Source organism: Hemitrygon akajei, chromosome 28, assembly GCF_048418815.1.
Source record: "Hemitrygon akajei chromosome 28, sHemAka1.3, whole genome shotgun sequence".
NCBI classification, from domain to species: Eukaryota; Metazoa; Chordata; class Chondrichthyes; order Myliobatiformes; family Dasyatidae; genus Hemitrygon; species Hemitrygon akajei.
The window spans coordinates 13,630,130-13,646,624 of record NC_133151.1 but is presented as its reverse complement, the minus strand read 5'-3'; the positions used below and the strand labels follow the sequence as shown (position 1 = coordinate 13,646,624).

General features: G+C 39.6%; 1 protein-coding gene across 24 annotated transcripts in view; it reads left to right on the top strand.

Moving 5' to 3' along the window:
* LOC140717693 (neurexin-2-like) overlaps positions 1 to 16,495 on the top strand; it is a 1,248,008-nt gene that overhangs the window by 320,463 nt on the left and 911,050 nt on the right. For 11 of the 24 annotated variants that reach the window (XM_073031342.1, XM_073031356.1, XM_073031344.1 and 8 more), the window contains one exon: positions 15,627 to 15,650. The exons of the other annotated variants lie outside the window; for them this stretch is intronic. In XM_073031342.1, coding sequence (XP_072887443.1) covers positions 15,627 to 15,650 — 24 coding nt within the window. The remainder of the gene's footprint in view (positions 1 to 15,626; positions 15,651 to 16,495) is intronic. 24 annotated transcript variants of the gene reach the window in all.

The following is a 16,495-nucleotide window of genomic DNA, read 5'->3' as shown; positions in this document are numbered from 1 at the left end:
TGTGTTATAGTACTATCTTTAGAGGTAATCCCTGTGTTAACCTACTGTGCTCAGAGGTAATATCTTTGCTACCATATTGCATTTGGTGGTAATCTCTGTGCTACCGTGCTGCGCTCAGAGGAAATCGCCGTGCTACTGTACTGCGTTCAGTGGTAATACCTGTGTGACTGTACTGTGTTCAGAGGTAATCTCTGTGTTGCCATTCTGTGTTCAGAGATAATCACTTTGTTACCATACTCTGTTCAGAGGTGATGCCTGTGCTACTGCATTGTGTTCAGAGCTAATCTCTGTGCTACCATACTGTGTTCAGAGGAAATCTTTGTTAACGTACTGTGTTCAAAAGTAATCCCTGTTTTACCGTTCTGTGTTCAGAGGTAATATCTGTGTTACTACACTGTGTTCAAAGGTAATCTCTGTTACCGTAGTGTGTTCAGAAGTAATCCCTGTGTAACAGTATCGTGTGCAGAGGTTATCTCTGTGCTTCTGTACTGTGTTCATGGCTAATCCCTGTGTTACCGTACTGTTTTCAGAGGTAATCCCTGTTTTTTCGTTCTGTGTTCAGAGGTAATATCTGTGTTACTGCACTGTGTTCAGAGGTAATCTCTGTGTTACCGCAGTGTGTTCAGAAGTAATCCCTGTGTTACCGTACTGTGTTCAGAGTTAATACCTGTGTTATGGTACTGTGTTCAGAGATAATCACTGTGTTACCATACTGTTTTCGGAGGTAATACCTGTGTTCAGAGATAATCTCTGTTCTACCGTACTGTGTTCAGTAGTAATATCTCTGTTACCATACTGTGTTCAGAGGAGATCCCTGTGCTACTCTACTGTGTTTAGAGGTAATCTCTGTGTTTCCATATTGTGTTCAGAGGAAATCTCTGTGTTCCCTTACTCTGTTCAGAGGAATTCTCTGTGTTTCTGTACTGTGTTCATGGATTATCGCTGTGTTACCATACTGTGTACAGTGGTAATCTCTGTGTTACCGTGCTGAGTGCAGAAGTACTTTTTGTGCACCCATACTGTTTTCAGAGGTAATCCCGGTTTTACTGTACTGTATATAGAGTTAATCTCTGTGTTACCATACTGTGTTCAGAGCTAATCTCGGTGTTACCAAACTGTGTTCAGAGGTAATCTCTGTGTTACGTACAGTGTTCCAAGGTAATCCCTGTGTTACCAAACTGTGTTCAGAGTAATCTCTGTGTTACCATACTGTGTGCAGAACTAATCTCTGTGTTACTGTATTCTGTTTAGATGTAATATCTGTGCTACCGTATGGTATTCAGAGGTAATTTCTGTGATTCCGTACTGTGTTCAGAGTTATATAACCATATAACAATTACAGCATGGAAATGGGCCATCTCGGCCCTTCTAGTCCGTGCCAACGCTTACACTCACCTAGTCCCACTGGCCCGCACTGAACCCATATCCCTCCATTCCTTTCCTGTCCATATACCTATCCAATTTTACTTTACATGACAATACTGAACCTGCCTCTTCCACTTCTACTGGAAGCTCATTCCACACAGCTACCACTCTCTGAGTAAAGAAATTCCCCCTCCTGTTACCCTTAAACTTTTGCCCCCTAACTCTCAAATCATGTCCTCTTGTTTGAATCTCCCCTACTCTCAATGGAAAAAGCCTATCCACGTCAAATCTTTCTATCCCCCTCATAATTGTAAATACCTCTATCAAGTCCCCCCTCAACTTTCTACGCTCCAAAGAATAACGACCTAACTAGTTCAACCTTTCCCTGTAACATAGGTGCTGAAACCCAGATAACATTCTAGTAAATCTTCTCCATACTCTCCCTATTTTGTTGATATCCCTGCGTGACCATATTGTTTTCAGGGGTAAATCCTCTGTTTCCGTACTGTCTTCAGAGGTAATGTCTGTGTTAACCTACTGTGTTCAGAGGTAATATCGTTCCTACCATATTGTGTTCAGTTGTAATCTCTGTGCTACTGTCCCTTGTTGAGAGGTTATCACTGTGCTACTGTACTGCGTTCACAGGGAATCCCTGTGTTTCGGTACTATGTTTAGAGGTAATCCCTGCGCAACCATACTGTGTTCAGATGTAATCCCTGTGCTAGCGTACTGTGTTCAGAGGTAAACCCTGTGTTTCCATACTGTCTTCAGAAGAAAGTCTGTGTTAACCTATTGTGTTCAGAAGTAATTTCTGTGCTACCGTACTGCGCTCAGAGGAAGTCGCTGTGCTACCATATTGCATTCAGTGGTAATACCTGTGCTACCATACTGTGTTCAGATGTAATCCCTGTGCTACCGTGCTGTGTTCACAGGGCTGTCCTGTGTTACCATACTGTGTTCAGAGTTAATACCTGTGTAACGTACTGTGTTCAGAGATAATCCCTGTTTTACTGTGCTCTGTTCAGATGTAATCTCTGTGCTACCATTCTGTATTCAGAGGTAATCTCTGTGTTACTGTACTCTGTTCAGATGTAATCTCTGTGCTACCGTTCTGTATTCACAGGTAATCTCTGTGTTGCCATACTGTGTTCAGAGGTAATCCCTGTGCTACTGTACTGTGTTCAGATGTAATCATTGTGTTAGCGTATTCTGTTCAGAGATAATGACTGTGTGACTTTACTGTGTTCAGGGGTAATCCCTGTGATACCGTACTGTCATTAGAGGTAATCTCTGTTTTAATCTACTGTGTTCAGATGCAATATCTTTGCTGCCGTACTGCATTCAGAGGAAATTGCTGTGCTACTCTACTGCATTCAGTGGTAATTCCTGTGCTACCGTACTGTGTTCAGAGGGAATCCCTGTGTTACCGTGCTGTGTTCAGAGATAATCCCTGTGTTACCGTACTGTGTTCAGAGATAATCCCTGTGTTACCGTGCTGTGTTCAGAGGCAATCACTGTGCTATCGTACAGTGTTCACCAAGAATCCCTGTGTTACTGTATTGTGTTTAGAGGTAATCCCTGCACTGCCGTGCTGTGTTCAGATCTAATACCTGCGTTACCGTACTTTCTTCTGAGGTAATCTTTGTGTTAACCTATTGTGTTGAGAGGTAATATCTTTGCTACCGTATTGCGTTCAGTGGTTAACATGGTGCTACTGTACTGCGCTCAGAGGATATCGCTTTGCTACTGTACTGCGTTCAATGGTAATCCCTGTGCTACCGTACTGTGTTCAGGGGTTAACACTGTGTTACAGTACTGTCTTTAGAGGTAATCCCAGTGTTAACATACTCTGTTCAGAGGTAATATCTTTGCTACCGTATTGTGTTCAGTGGTAACCTCTGTGATACTGTACTGCACTCAGAGGAAATTGCTGTGCTACTGTACTGCTTTCAGTGGTAATTCGTGTGCTACAGTACTGTGTTCAGAGGTAAGCTCTGTGTTGCCATACTGTGCGCAGAAGTATCCTGTGTTCTACCATACTGTATTCAGAGATGTCTGTGTTACCGTACTGTTCAGAGGTAATCACTGCGTTACTGTAGTGTATTCAGAGGTAATCCCTGCGTTAAAGTACTGCATTCAATGGTAATCCCTGTGCTACCATACTGTGTTCAGGGGTTAACACTGTGTTACAGTACTGTCTTTAGAGGTAATCTCTGTGTTAACCTACTGTGCTCAGAGGTAATATCTTTGCTACCATATTGCGTTTTGCGGTAATCTCTGTGCTACCGTACTGCACTCAGAGGAAATCGCTGTGCCACTGTACTGCGTTCAGTGGTAATTCCTATGTGACCGTACTGTGTTCAGAGGTAATCTCTGTGCTACCGTAATGCGTTCACAGGGAATCCCTGAGTTACCATACTGTGTTCAGAGGGAATCTCAGTGTTACTGTAATGTGTTTAATAATATTCACCTGTGCGACTGTACTGTGTTCAGAGGTAATCTTTGTGTTACTGTGCTGTGTTCAGAGTTAAACCCTGTGTTACCGAACTATGTTCAGAGGTAATGCCTGTGCTTCTGTAGTGTGTTTAGAGCTAATCTCTGTGCTACAGTACAGTGTTCAGAGATAATTCCTATGCTATTGTATTTTGTGTAGAGGTAATCTCTGAGTTATGGTGCTGTGTTCAGAGGTAATCACAGTGCTACCGTACTGCTTTCAAAGGGAATCCTTCTGTTACTCTCCTGTCTTCAGAGGTAATCTCTGTGTTAATCTACTGTGTTCAGTGGTAATTCCTGTGTTACCGTACTGTGTTCAGAGGTGATCTCTGTGTTGCCGTACTGTGTGCAGAAGTAGTCTGTGTGCTACCTTACTCTATTCAGAGATAATGCCTGTGCTACCGTACTGTCAGAGGTAATCTTTGTGTTACCATATTGTTCAGAAGTAATCCCTGTGCTAACGTACTGTGTTCGGGGTTTAACACTGTGTTACAGTACTGTCTTTAGAGAAAATCTTTGTGTTAACCTACTGCGCTCAGCGGAAATCTCTGTGCTACTGTGCTGCGTTCAGTGGTAATTCCTGTTACCATAATGTGTTCAGAGGTAATCTCTGTGCTGCAGTACAGTGTTCAGAGGTAATTCCTGTGCTACCATACTGTGTTCAGAGGTAATCTCTGTGTTACTGTAAGGTATTCAGAGGTAATCACTCTGCTACCGTACTGTGTTCAGGGGTAAACACTGTGTTACTGTACTGACTTTGGAGGTAATCTCAGTGTTAACCTACCGTGTTTAGAGGTAATATCTTTGCTACCGTATTGCGTTCAGTGGTATTCTCTGTGATACCGTACTGCACTCAGAGAAAGTTGCTGTGCTACTGTACTGCGTTCAGTGGTAATTCCAGTGCTACTGTACAGTGTTAAGGGGTAATCCATATGTTACGTACTGTATTCAGAGTTAATCTCTGTTCTACTGGACTGTGTTCAGAGGTAATCCCTGTGTCACCGTACTGTTTTCAGTGGTAAACTCTGCCTCCTCTTCTAGCTGCCTATCACCTCTCTCATGATTCTGCCTTCTTCTACTACCCATGGTGCTTTCCCCACCTCTACTGCCTATCCCCTCCCTGCTTCCCCTCCCCCACCCCTTGATCTTTCCTCTGATTGGTCTTTCACTTGGCACCTTCCACCCTACCCCTACCTTCTTTATTGGGCCCTGCCCCCTCCTTCTTCAGTCCTAACAAGGGGTCTCAGCCCGAAACATTGACATCTCATTTCAACGGATGCTGCCCGACCTGCTGAGTTCAGCCAGCTTGGTTGTACGTGTTGATTTGACCACAGCATCTGCAGTGTACTTTGTGTTTACTGTGTTCAAAGGTGATCTCTGTGCGACCGTACTGTGTTCAGATGTAATCTCTGTGGTAACGTATTGTGTTACTGTAGTGTATTCAGAGGTAATCTCTTTTCTACCTTACTGTGTTCAGAGGTAATCCCTGTGCTACCGTACTGTGTTCAGGGGTAAACACTGTGTTACCGTACTGACTTTGGAGCTAATCTCAGTGTTAACCTACTCTGTTCAGAGGTAATATCTTTGCTACTGTACTGCTTTCAGTGGTAATCTCTGTGATACCGTACTGCACTCAGAAGAAATTGCTGTGCTACTGTACTGCTTTCAGTGGTAATACGTGTGCTACAGTACTGTGTTCAGATCTAATTCCTGTGCTACCGTCCTGGGTTCAGGGGTAATCCTTGTGTTAACCTACTCTGTTCAGAGGTAATATCTTTGCTACCGTATTGCGTTCAGTGGTAATCTCTGTGCTACCGTACTGCACTCAGAGGATATCACTGTGCTACTGTACTGCATTCAGTGGTAATTCCTGTATTCCATACTGTGTTCAGAGGTAATCTCTGTGTTACCGTACTGCGTTCACAGGGAATCCCTGTATTACTCTCCTGTCTTCAGAGATAATCCCTGCACTCCCGTACTGTGTTCAGATATAATCCCTGTGCTACTCTACTGGGTTCAGAGAAAATCCCTGTGTTACCATACTGAGTTCAGAGGTAATCATTGTGCTGCCATACTGCGTTCACAGGTAATCCCTGTGATACCGTACTGTGTTCAGAGGTAATCCCTGTGTTATTGTACTGTGTTCAGATCTAATTCCTGTGCTACCGTACTGTGTTCAGGGGTAATCACTGTGCTACCGTACTGCACTCAGAGGAAATCGCTATGCTACTGTACTGCGTTCAGTGGTTATACCTGTGCTACCGTACTGTGTTCGGGGTAATCCCTGTGTTAACCTACTCTGTTCAGAGGTAATATCTTTGCTACCGTATTGCGTTCAGTGGTAATCTCTGTGCTACCGTACTGCTCTCAGAGGAAATCTTTGTGCTACTGGACTGTGTTCAGTGGTAATTTCTGTTAGGACTTCCGGTGGCTGTAATGGATTAGGTTGCAGTAGCTACGTGCTCCGAAATTATTCGCTTACTTTGCTGTTTAAACCTATCTCGGTGAGAGCACCATGAGTAGAAAACACCCTGGAAAAGAGGCTACTTTAGAGACTTTGGCTGAAGTGTCTCAACAAATGTAAGAGACTCGAAAAACAGGATAAACTGGATGACTTGGAATCCAAGTTTGACTTGTTACAGAATTCCTTCGACCTGGTTAAATCTGAACTGAAAATGCTTAATCGGAAACTTGAAAGTATACAGCAGACTGTGAATGACCATGAAATTCGTACTAAGTTACACAAAGAATCTCTGCCAGTGTTGCAGAAGGATATCGAAGATTTCAAGAAAATTTCTAAGGAAAAGCTTTAAAAATAAGACGCGTTACTGAAGAAACTGACAGATTTGGAGACCAGGAACCAAAGGTGCAATATCAGAATTCTTGGGCTTCCTGAAAAACTGGAGGGTAATCAACCTATCGATTTTTGTGCTCAAATGCTGAAAGATTTATTCCCTGATATATTATCGGAACTATCAAAATTTGAGCGCGTTCACCGAGTTACCCCGCCTAATTGGGATCCTGCCAAACCTCGCTCTATTATCATTCGCTTTTATGACTATCAGATTAAAGAACAGATCCTTCGTGAATCAAGGAAGAAACGCATATTACAATTTCGTGAGCAACAGTTTCGGATCGTTCAAGATTATCCACCAGAAGTTTTAAGAGCTAGACAGGCTTTTAAAGAGGTCATGTCTGATCTGTTTAAGCTTGGCTGTCGCCTTTCTCTCAGAGATCCGTGAAAACTCAAGGTTCCTACTTCTGACAATAAGGTTTCTTGGTTTATGAAGCCTGAAGAAGCTAAGAAATGTTTACATAGTCTCCATGCTTAAATTCAACCTTGAGTTGCTTTATGCTAAATGTTTTAATTTCAGTAGTCCAATCAAGTAATTGGCGCTTTGTTGATAACAAGGTTTCTTGGTTTTATGAAGTTTTAATCATTTATTTGATTAAGTAACTGGCGCCTTGTTATCTTTCAAACTATGCAAAATATGCAGGCAGACTGCATCCATTTTCTCTTTTGTTGTTTTCCGCCTTTATATGGGTCCTCTAATGTTACTTTCTCCCAGCTCTTTTTAAACAAAACGTTATATTCTCTTAGTGTTATTTTTATTTTTACCTTCCTTTTAGTAATTTGACTGAAAGTAATTATGTAGGGTATACATGTAGTAATTACTGAGGAATGAAACTATAGGGTGTTTTGCTTTACTTTAAACTCATTCAGATTTTTCCTATCTTTTGATTATTTATATACTTTTCGGTCTTTTACTGTTTTTCAATAGTATACAATATTCTATTACTGGTTTTTGGTTTTTTCATTATTTTACATTTTGTCATTTTGTTTTTTTCTCTCCCTTGAATGCCTTAAATTAGTCATGTAGGAAGTTATCTAAACCGCTTCCCTTTCTAATTATTTTCTATTTGTTTCTTTACTCCTTTTCTTTGCACCCGTAAGTATATGTTCTTTTTACTTATTGATTTTCCTTATTTGACTTTCCTTTTTACCAAGATTAATACTTATATTTTCCCATGGTTTTTTCTCGTAAATAGCGAACTTACTTACTTTGATATTTTGTTTTTGTATACATATATTTACAATCGTTTATTCAGCTCAGCTATACATATATATTTTTTGGAGCCACCAGAGTTTTGGGTTGGGAACATTAGAATTAGTCTTCAGCCTCCCTTGGCTGATTTCTCTCTTTGGGGGGGAGGGGGGAAATGGGTTCTTCCAGAAAGCTGATTGGAGGTTTTTACTGTTTTATTTATTCGCTATCTACATGTCTGTGATTACCTTTTATACATTACTAAAGGATACTTGATGGATTCTTTTATTAATATACCCAGTTTTAATGTGAAAGGTCTAAAAAACCCTGTTAAATGAAATAAGATTTTCTTTTATATCCGGAAACTTAAAACTCGTATAATCTTTCTCCAAGAAACCTATATTCGTAAAGATGATATTTCACGCTTTTTCAAAGGATGGAAGGGTATACATTTTCACTCACCCTCTCAATCTAGATCGAGAGGCGTCTCTATCCTGTTTGATCAGAATGTATCCTTTATTCAACATAATGTAATTTCTGATACAAATGGGCGCTTTGTTATTGTTTCGGGTAGTCTTGAGAGTAAACTAATCGTATTTGCGAATGTATGCGCTCCAAATACAGATGACACCTTGTTCTTTGAACGTCTTTTCTCTTTTCTGCCTGATTTGAATCGGTATTCTTTAGTGATGGGTGGAGATTTTAATTTTTGGCTTGACCCTATATTAGATCGCTCTTCAAGTAAAACCCCTGTCACTAATAAATCAGTCCTACTTTTTAAATCTTTTCTATTTCAATGTGGTATTCTCGACATGTGGTGATTTTTACACCCCCAAGAAAAGGAATATTCATATTTCTCTCAGGTTCATCATAAGTACTCTCGGATTGACTACTTTTTTTATGGATAGAAACTTGCTTCCACTGGTTCGATCCTGTGATTATAAGGAGATTGCTTTGTCTGATCATGCACCTGTGCTTCTGGCTTTAAGATTACCTGTTTACTCTGTACCAAATAGAAGTTGGTGTTTTAACTTATCATTGTTATCTGATAAAAATTTTCTAAAGTTTTTGGAAAACCATATTACTTTTTTCTTTAAAGAAAATTTTAAAGGAGATACTGCTGGTACTATAGTCTGGGATGCTTTTAAAGCATATATTCGTGGAGAAATTATCTCTTACTCTACCTATATAAAGAAAAAAGCTGATAAAGAAAGGTTTGACCTAGCAGCGATATTAAAAGATCTTGATCGAAAGTATGCCCTATCTCCAGATCCAACTATATATAATAAGCATATTGAAATCCAATCTAAGTATAATCTTCTGCTGACTTACCCAATTGAATGACAGCTGTTGAGAGATAAAACTCAATTTTACATTCACGGGGATAGAACAGGTAGTTTATTAGCCAATCGCTTAAAATCTTTTACAGTTAATCATCAAATCACAGAAATTTTTAAAGATAATGGTACTAAGATATCCGACCATTCTGAAATTAACAACGTATTTAAAGACTTTTACCTTAAGTTGTATCAGTCTGACTCTTCTTTAGATGATACCTATATGAATGCTTTTTTCAGTAATATCAACATTCCTCCATTGTCTGCTGATAGCCTAACACAGTTAGATCAGCCTATTTCCAATGAAGAAGTCGTTGAGGCTATACGTGCTTTACATTCTGGTAAGACCCCAGGACCTGATGGCTTTCCTGGTGAGTTTTATAAAACTTTCACTATGTTACTTACACCTTATTTATCCTCTGTTTTATCAGAGTCCTTTAAATCAGGTAAACTCCCTCAATCTTTTTATGAAGCTTTTATTTCTCTTATTCTTAAAAAAAATTAAAATCCAGCTGAATGTTCTTCATACAGACTGATCTCTTTATTAAATGTTGATGCAAAAATCTTATCCAAAATCTTAGCTTGAAGACTTGAAAAAAATTTTACCATCTATTATATCACATGACCAGACAGGATTTATTAAAAATCGTTACTCACATTTTAATATATGTCGGTTATTGAATGTGATATATTCACCATCCAAAAAAATATCAGAGTGTATATTATCCTTAGATGCAGAAAAAGCCTTTGATAGGATTGAGTGGAATTATCTTTTTAAGACCTTAAAAAAGTTTAATTTTGAGCCTAATTTTATTCGTTGGGTTAAATTAATTTACTTGTCTCCTACCGCTCAGGTTATTACTAACTCAAATTTCTAAGCCCTTTAAATTACAGCGGGGAACTAGACAAGGTTGCCCTCTTAGTCCTTTACTTTTTGCTTTAGCTATAGAACCCTTAGCAATAGCATTTCGAGAATCTAAGGACATTTCTGGTATACTAAGGGAAGGTATGACTGATAAAATTTCATTATACGCTGATGATATTTTACTTTTTATCTCTAACTGAAACTTCTTTACCTTTGGTTCTTTCTTTAATTTCCCAGTTTAGTTCTTTTTCAGGATATAAGCTGAACTTACATAAAAGTGAGCTATTTTCTTTAAATGACCTAATGTCATCAAATGCCAAATTTCCGTTCCAAGTTGTTACAAGTCAATTTACATATCTAGGTGTAACAATTACTAAAAACTTCAAGAATTTATTTAAAGAAAACTTAAACCCCTTATTGAATTATGTGAAAAAGACGCTTTCTAAATGGTCTCCTCTTTCTTTATCCCTAATTGGTCGAGTTAATTCAATTAAAATGAAGATTCTCCCTAAATTTTTATATCTTTTTCAGGCCTTACCTATTTTTATTCCTAAGACCTACTTTGATTCTTTAGATTCAATTTTAACATCTTATATTTGTAATAATATGCAAGCTGGTTTAAGTAAAGTTTACCTACAAAGAAATAAAGAGATGGGTGGATTAGCCCTACCCAATTTTAGGTTTTACTATTGGGCTGCCAATATAAGGAATATTACTTTCTGGTCTTATTATATTTATCGTAAAGATTGCCCATCATGGGTCTCCTTAGAAGTTAATTCTGTAAAAAATTCCTCTATTGTTTCTTTTCTTGGATCATATTCTTCTTTTTCAGCAAATAAAATAACAGATAACATAATTGTTAAGCAAACTTTAAGGATTTGGTCTCAATTTAGGAAATTTTTTGGTTTAGCGAATTTTTCATTATCATCTCCCATTCTCCTTAATTATTTTTTTATCCCTTCCATGACTGACAAAGTCTTTAAGGATTGGGATGAACTAGTGTTTTTGGGACCTGTTTATCTCAGGATCTCTTGCTTCATTTGACCAATTGTCAACTAAATTTGCACTCCCAAAAACACATTTTTACAGATACCTTCAAATTAGAGATTTCTTACATTTCCAATTAACTACTTTTCCTATAGATCCTGATAAAAATTTACTGGATGATCTTTTAAATTTAAAACCTTTTGTTAATGGTTCTATTACCGGTATCTATAACTTGTTGATTGAATCTAGACAAGACTTTTTAGATAAAATAAAAAAAGCTTGGGAGGATGACCTAAATTGTCAGATTTCTGATGATAGATGGAATAAAATTCTTAAACGGGTTAATAAATCATCTTTCTGTGCTCGTCATTCTCTTCTACAATTTAAAGTGGTTCATAGAGCTTACATTTCTAAACAGAAGCTGTCCAGTTTTTACCCGAATGTTTCTCCACTTTGTAATAAATGCAACTCTGCTGATGCCTCTTTAATTCATATGTTTTGGTTATGCCCTAAAATTGAAAAGTTTTGGCGGGAAGTATTTCATACCTTCTCTCAACTTTTTAGGGTCCAATTTGACCCAAATCCCCTTACTGCCTTGTTTGGTATTATTGCAAATGAAGATATAACTTTAAATACTCCTAACCTACAGATTTTAGTTTTTACCTCTCTTTTAGCAAGGAGAGCAATCTTGCTTAAATTGAAGGAGTTTACCCCTCCTACACATCTTCAATGGCTACATGATATTATGTCTTATTTAAATTTAGAAAAGATCTGCTGCTCAGTCTTAAATTTGAAACAATCTTTTTATGATACCTGGGGACCTTTCCTAAATTACTTTTCCAATTTATAAAGTTTAACAGTGCACAGACTTTTATGTATATTTTTATCTTCTCTTCTTAAGCGAATATGTTTTCTTTTCTAATTTATCCATTATCATCCATCAGCTTTTTTCTTTGGTAGTTGGTAGGGGGTTGACTTTTTTTATATAAAAAATTTCTTTTATGATGTATGACCTATCTTTAAATTTTTGATTACAGACTGGTATACCTTTGTGTGTTATGCTATAACATTTTGATCAATTTTATTACAATATATGAATGTACACAAGTTATGTTGAGATGTATCTATGTGTTGCACTCTGTAAATCTTTGTTTTTTTTTCTGAATAAAAATATTGTAAAAAAAAAAGGAAGTGGTAATTTCTGTGCAACCGTACTGTGTTCAGATGTAATCTCTGTGGTAACGTATTGTGTTTAGAGATAATCACCTATGCGACCGTACTTTGTTCAGACGTAATTTCTGTGTTACTACACTGTGTTCAGAGGTAGTCCCTGTGTTACCAAACTATGTTCAGGGGTAATGCCTGTGTTACCATACTGTGTTCAGAGGGAATTTCTGTGCTATCGTACTGGGTTCAGGGGTAATCCCTGAGTTAACCTACTCTGTTCAGAGGTAATATCTTTGCTACCATATTGCATTCAGTGGTAATCTCTGTGCAACCGTACTGTGCTCAGCGGAAATCGCTGTGGTAACGTATTATGTTTAGAGATAATCACCTGTGTGACCATACTTTGTTCAGACGTAATTTCTGTGTTACTACACTGTGTTCAGAAGTAGTCCCTGTGTTACCAAACTATGTTCAGAGGTAATGCCTGTGTTACCATACTGTGTTCAGAGGGAATCTCTGTGCTACCGTACTGGGTTTGGAGGTAATGCCGTACTATTCTACTGTGTTCAGAGGAAATCCCTGTATTTCAGTGCTGTGTTCAAAGGAAATCCCTGTGATACCATACTGTGTTCAGAGGTAATCACTGTACTACCGTACTGTGTACAGAGGTAACTTCTGTGTCACTGTTCTGTGTTCAGAGGTAATCTCTGTGATACCGTTCTGTGTTCAGGGGTAATCTCTGTGTTGCCGTACTGTGTTCATAGGTAATCTCTGTGTTACCATACTGTGTTCAGACGTAATCTCTGTGGTACTGCACTGTGTTTAGAGGTAATCACTGTATTACCGTACTGTGTTCAGAGGTAATCGCTGTGTTGCTGTACTGTGTTCAGAGGTAATACCTGTACTATTCTACTGTGTTCAGAGGAAATCCCTGTATTACCGTACTTTTTTCAGTGGAAATCTCTGTGTTACCATACTGTGTGCAGTGGTCATCTCTGTGTTGCTGTACTGTGTTCAGATGTAATCTGTTATCCACCATACTGTGTTCATGGCTAATCCCTGCGTTACCGTACTGTGTTCAGAGGCAATCTCTGTGCTACAGTACTGTGTTGAGAGGAAATCACTGTGCTACCTTACTGTGTTCACAGGAAATATCTGTGCTATCATTCTTTGCTCAGAGGGAATCTCTTTTTTACCATACTGTGTTCAGAGATACTCCCTGTGCTACCGTACTGTGTTCAGAGGTAATCACTTTGTTACCGTACTTTGTTCAGGAGGAATGTCTGTGATACTGTATCGTGTTCAGAGGTAATCTCTGTGTTGCTGTACTGTGTTCAGATGTAATCTCTGTGCTACCATACTGTGTTCTTTGCTAATCCCTCTGTTACCGTACTGTCTTCAGAGTTAATCTCTGTGCTACCGTACTGCATTCACCGGGAATCCCTATGTTACTGTACTGTGTTCAGAGGTAGTCTCTGTGCTACCGTACTGTGTCTATGTCTAACTCCTGTGTTATTGTATTGTGTGCAGAGGTAATCTCTGTGTTCCCGTACTGTGTTCAGAGGCAATCTCAATTTTACTGTACTGTGTTCAGAGGCAATCTCAATGTTACTGTACTGTGTTCAGAGGTAGTCTCTGTGCTACCGTACTGTGTCTATGTCTAACTCCTGTGTTATCGTATTGTGTTCAGAGGCAATCTCAATGTTCCCGTACTGTGTTCAGAGGCAATCTCAATGTTACTGTACTGTGTTCAGAGGCAATCTCAATGTTACTGTACTGTGTTCAGAGTAAATCTCTGTGTTCCCGTACTGTTCAGAGGTAATCACTGTACTGTGTTCAGAGGTAATCTCTGTGTTCCCGTACTGTGTTCAGAGGCAATCTCAATGTTACCGTACTGTGTTCAGAGTACATCTCTGTGTTCTGGTACTGTTCAGAGGTAATCACTGTACTGTGTTCATAGGTAATCTCTGTATTACCGTAGTGTATTCAGAGGTGATCTCTGTGTTACCATACTATGTTCAGAGGTAATCCCTGTGCTACCGTGCTGTTTTCATAGGTAATCTCTGTGTTACCGTACCACATTGAGGCAATCTCTGTTACTGTACTGTGTCCAAAGGTAATCTCTGTGTTACTGTACCGTGTTCAGAGGCAATCTCAGTGTTACCATAATATGTTTAGAGATAATCACCTGTGCAACCTTACTGAGGTCAGAGGTAATCTCTGTGTTAACGTACTGTGTTCAGAGATAATCACTGTGTTACCATGCTGGGTTCACAGGTAACGCCTGTGCTACCGAATTGTGTTCAGGGGTAATCTCTGTGTTACCGTACTGTGTTCAGATGTAATCTCTGTGTTACCATACTGTGTTCATGGTTAATCCCTGTGTTACCGAACTGTGTGCAGAGGTAATCTCTGTGTTGCTGTACTGTGTTCAGATGTAATCTCTGTGCTACCATATTGTGTTCTTTGCTAATTCCATGTTTTACCGTACTGGGTACAGAGGTAATCTCTGCTTTACTGTACTGTTGTCTACCATTGTACTGGGTTCAGAGGTAATGCCTGTACTACCGTACAGGTAATGCCTTACTGTGTACCATAGTCTCTATGGTACCATACTGTGTTCAGAGTTAATCTCTATGTTGCTGTACTGTCCGCAGAGGTAATCTGTGTGTTACCGTAATGTATTCAGAGATAATCGTTGCGTTCCTGTACTGTGTCCAGAGGTAATCACATTGCTACCATACTGTGTTTAGAAGTAATATCTGTGCTACGGTCCTGTGTTCAGAGGTAATCTCTGTGTTACTGCACTGCAGTCAGCGGTAATCTCTGCTACCATACCGTGTTGAGAGGTAACCATTGTGCTACCGTACTGTCTTCAGATGTAATCCCTAGTTTACCATACTGTCTTCTGAGGTAATCTCTGTGTTAATCTATTGTGTTCAGAGGTAATATCTTTGCTACGGTATTGCGTTCAGTGGTTAACATTATGCTACCGTACTGCTCTCAGAGGAAATTGCTTTGCTACTGTACTGCATTCAATGGTAAATCCTGTGCTACCATCCTATGTTCACAGGTATTTCCTGTGCTGCCGTACTGTGTTCAGAGGTAACGTCTGTGCTACAGTACTGTGTTCAGAGGTAATCTCTGTGCTACCGCACTGCAGTCAGCGGTAATTCCTGAGCTACACTTGGCCTTAACAAGAGTGAAAAATTGCAGTGTTTGTCCCGATGTAGTCTGGGTGGAGTGGGTGGGTATGGGGACTGGGCAGGAAGCAACTCTGCTGAACCTCCCAAACCTGATAACTCTGCAACTTCATTGGAAGCTGGCTGTTAACTGTTGCTCCCTGTCTCCCCTCTCTCTCCGCAGGCTCGGATGAAGCTCTCCTCCCTGGTAAGTACCCACCTCCAGTGCTGTACTGTTATCCCCTCAACAAGTTCTCACCTCTCTGGTTGCCACAGCCACATCTCCTTTATGGTTTCCTCTCAGTATCTCCTTTCATAGAGACACTCCTCTGCCTCGTGTCATTTTATGGACATACAGTCAATCTCTGTACCTAAGCTTATTTGCCTATTTATATTTATCGTATTTCTTTAAAAAAACATTTGTGTTCGTATTGTGTTTTTTTGTGCTGCATCGGATCTGGATAACAATTATTTTGTTCTGCTTTGCACTCATGTACTGGATATGATAGAAAACAACTTGAATTTGGCGTGGTCTGGGAGGCATCCTCCTCACTTCACTGGCACTCTCGTTCACTGTGACATTAACCTGCTCTTGTTTATACCCACCCCTTTCCTGTACACTGCTTTCCTGAGCTCTCTGATCTCCCCTGTCCCTCTCGTTCACCTGAGCCTATCTGCCCCTGTTGGCCACGTGTTGAACAAGTGCAAAGGAGCTTGGGAACCCTCATGCAACGTTCCCTAAATGTTAGTTTGCAGGTTGTGTCAGTGTTGAGGAAGGCAAATGCAATGTTAGCATTCACTTTGAGAGGACTAGATTATAAAAGCAAGGATGTGATGGTCAGACTGTGCTTGGAGTTTTGTGAGCAGTTTTGAGCCCCTTATCTAAGAAAAGATATGCTGGCATTGGAGAGGGTTCAAAGGAGGTCAGGAGAATGATCCCAGGAATGAAAGGGTTAATGTATGAGAAGTGTTTGATGGCTCTGGGCCTGTACTCACTGGAGTTTAGAAGAATGAGGGTGGATCTCATTGAAACCTATTGAACGGTGAAAGGCC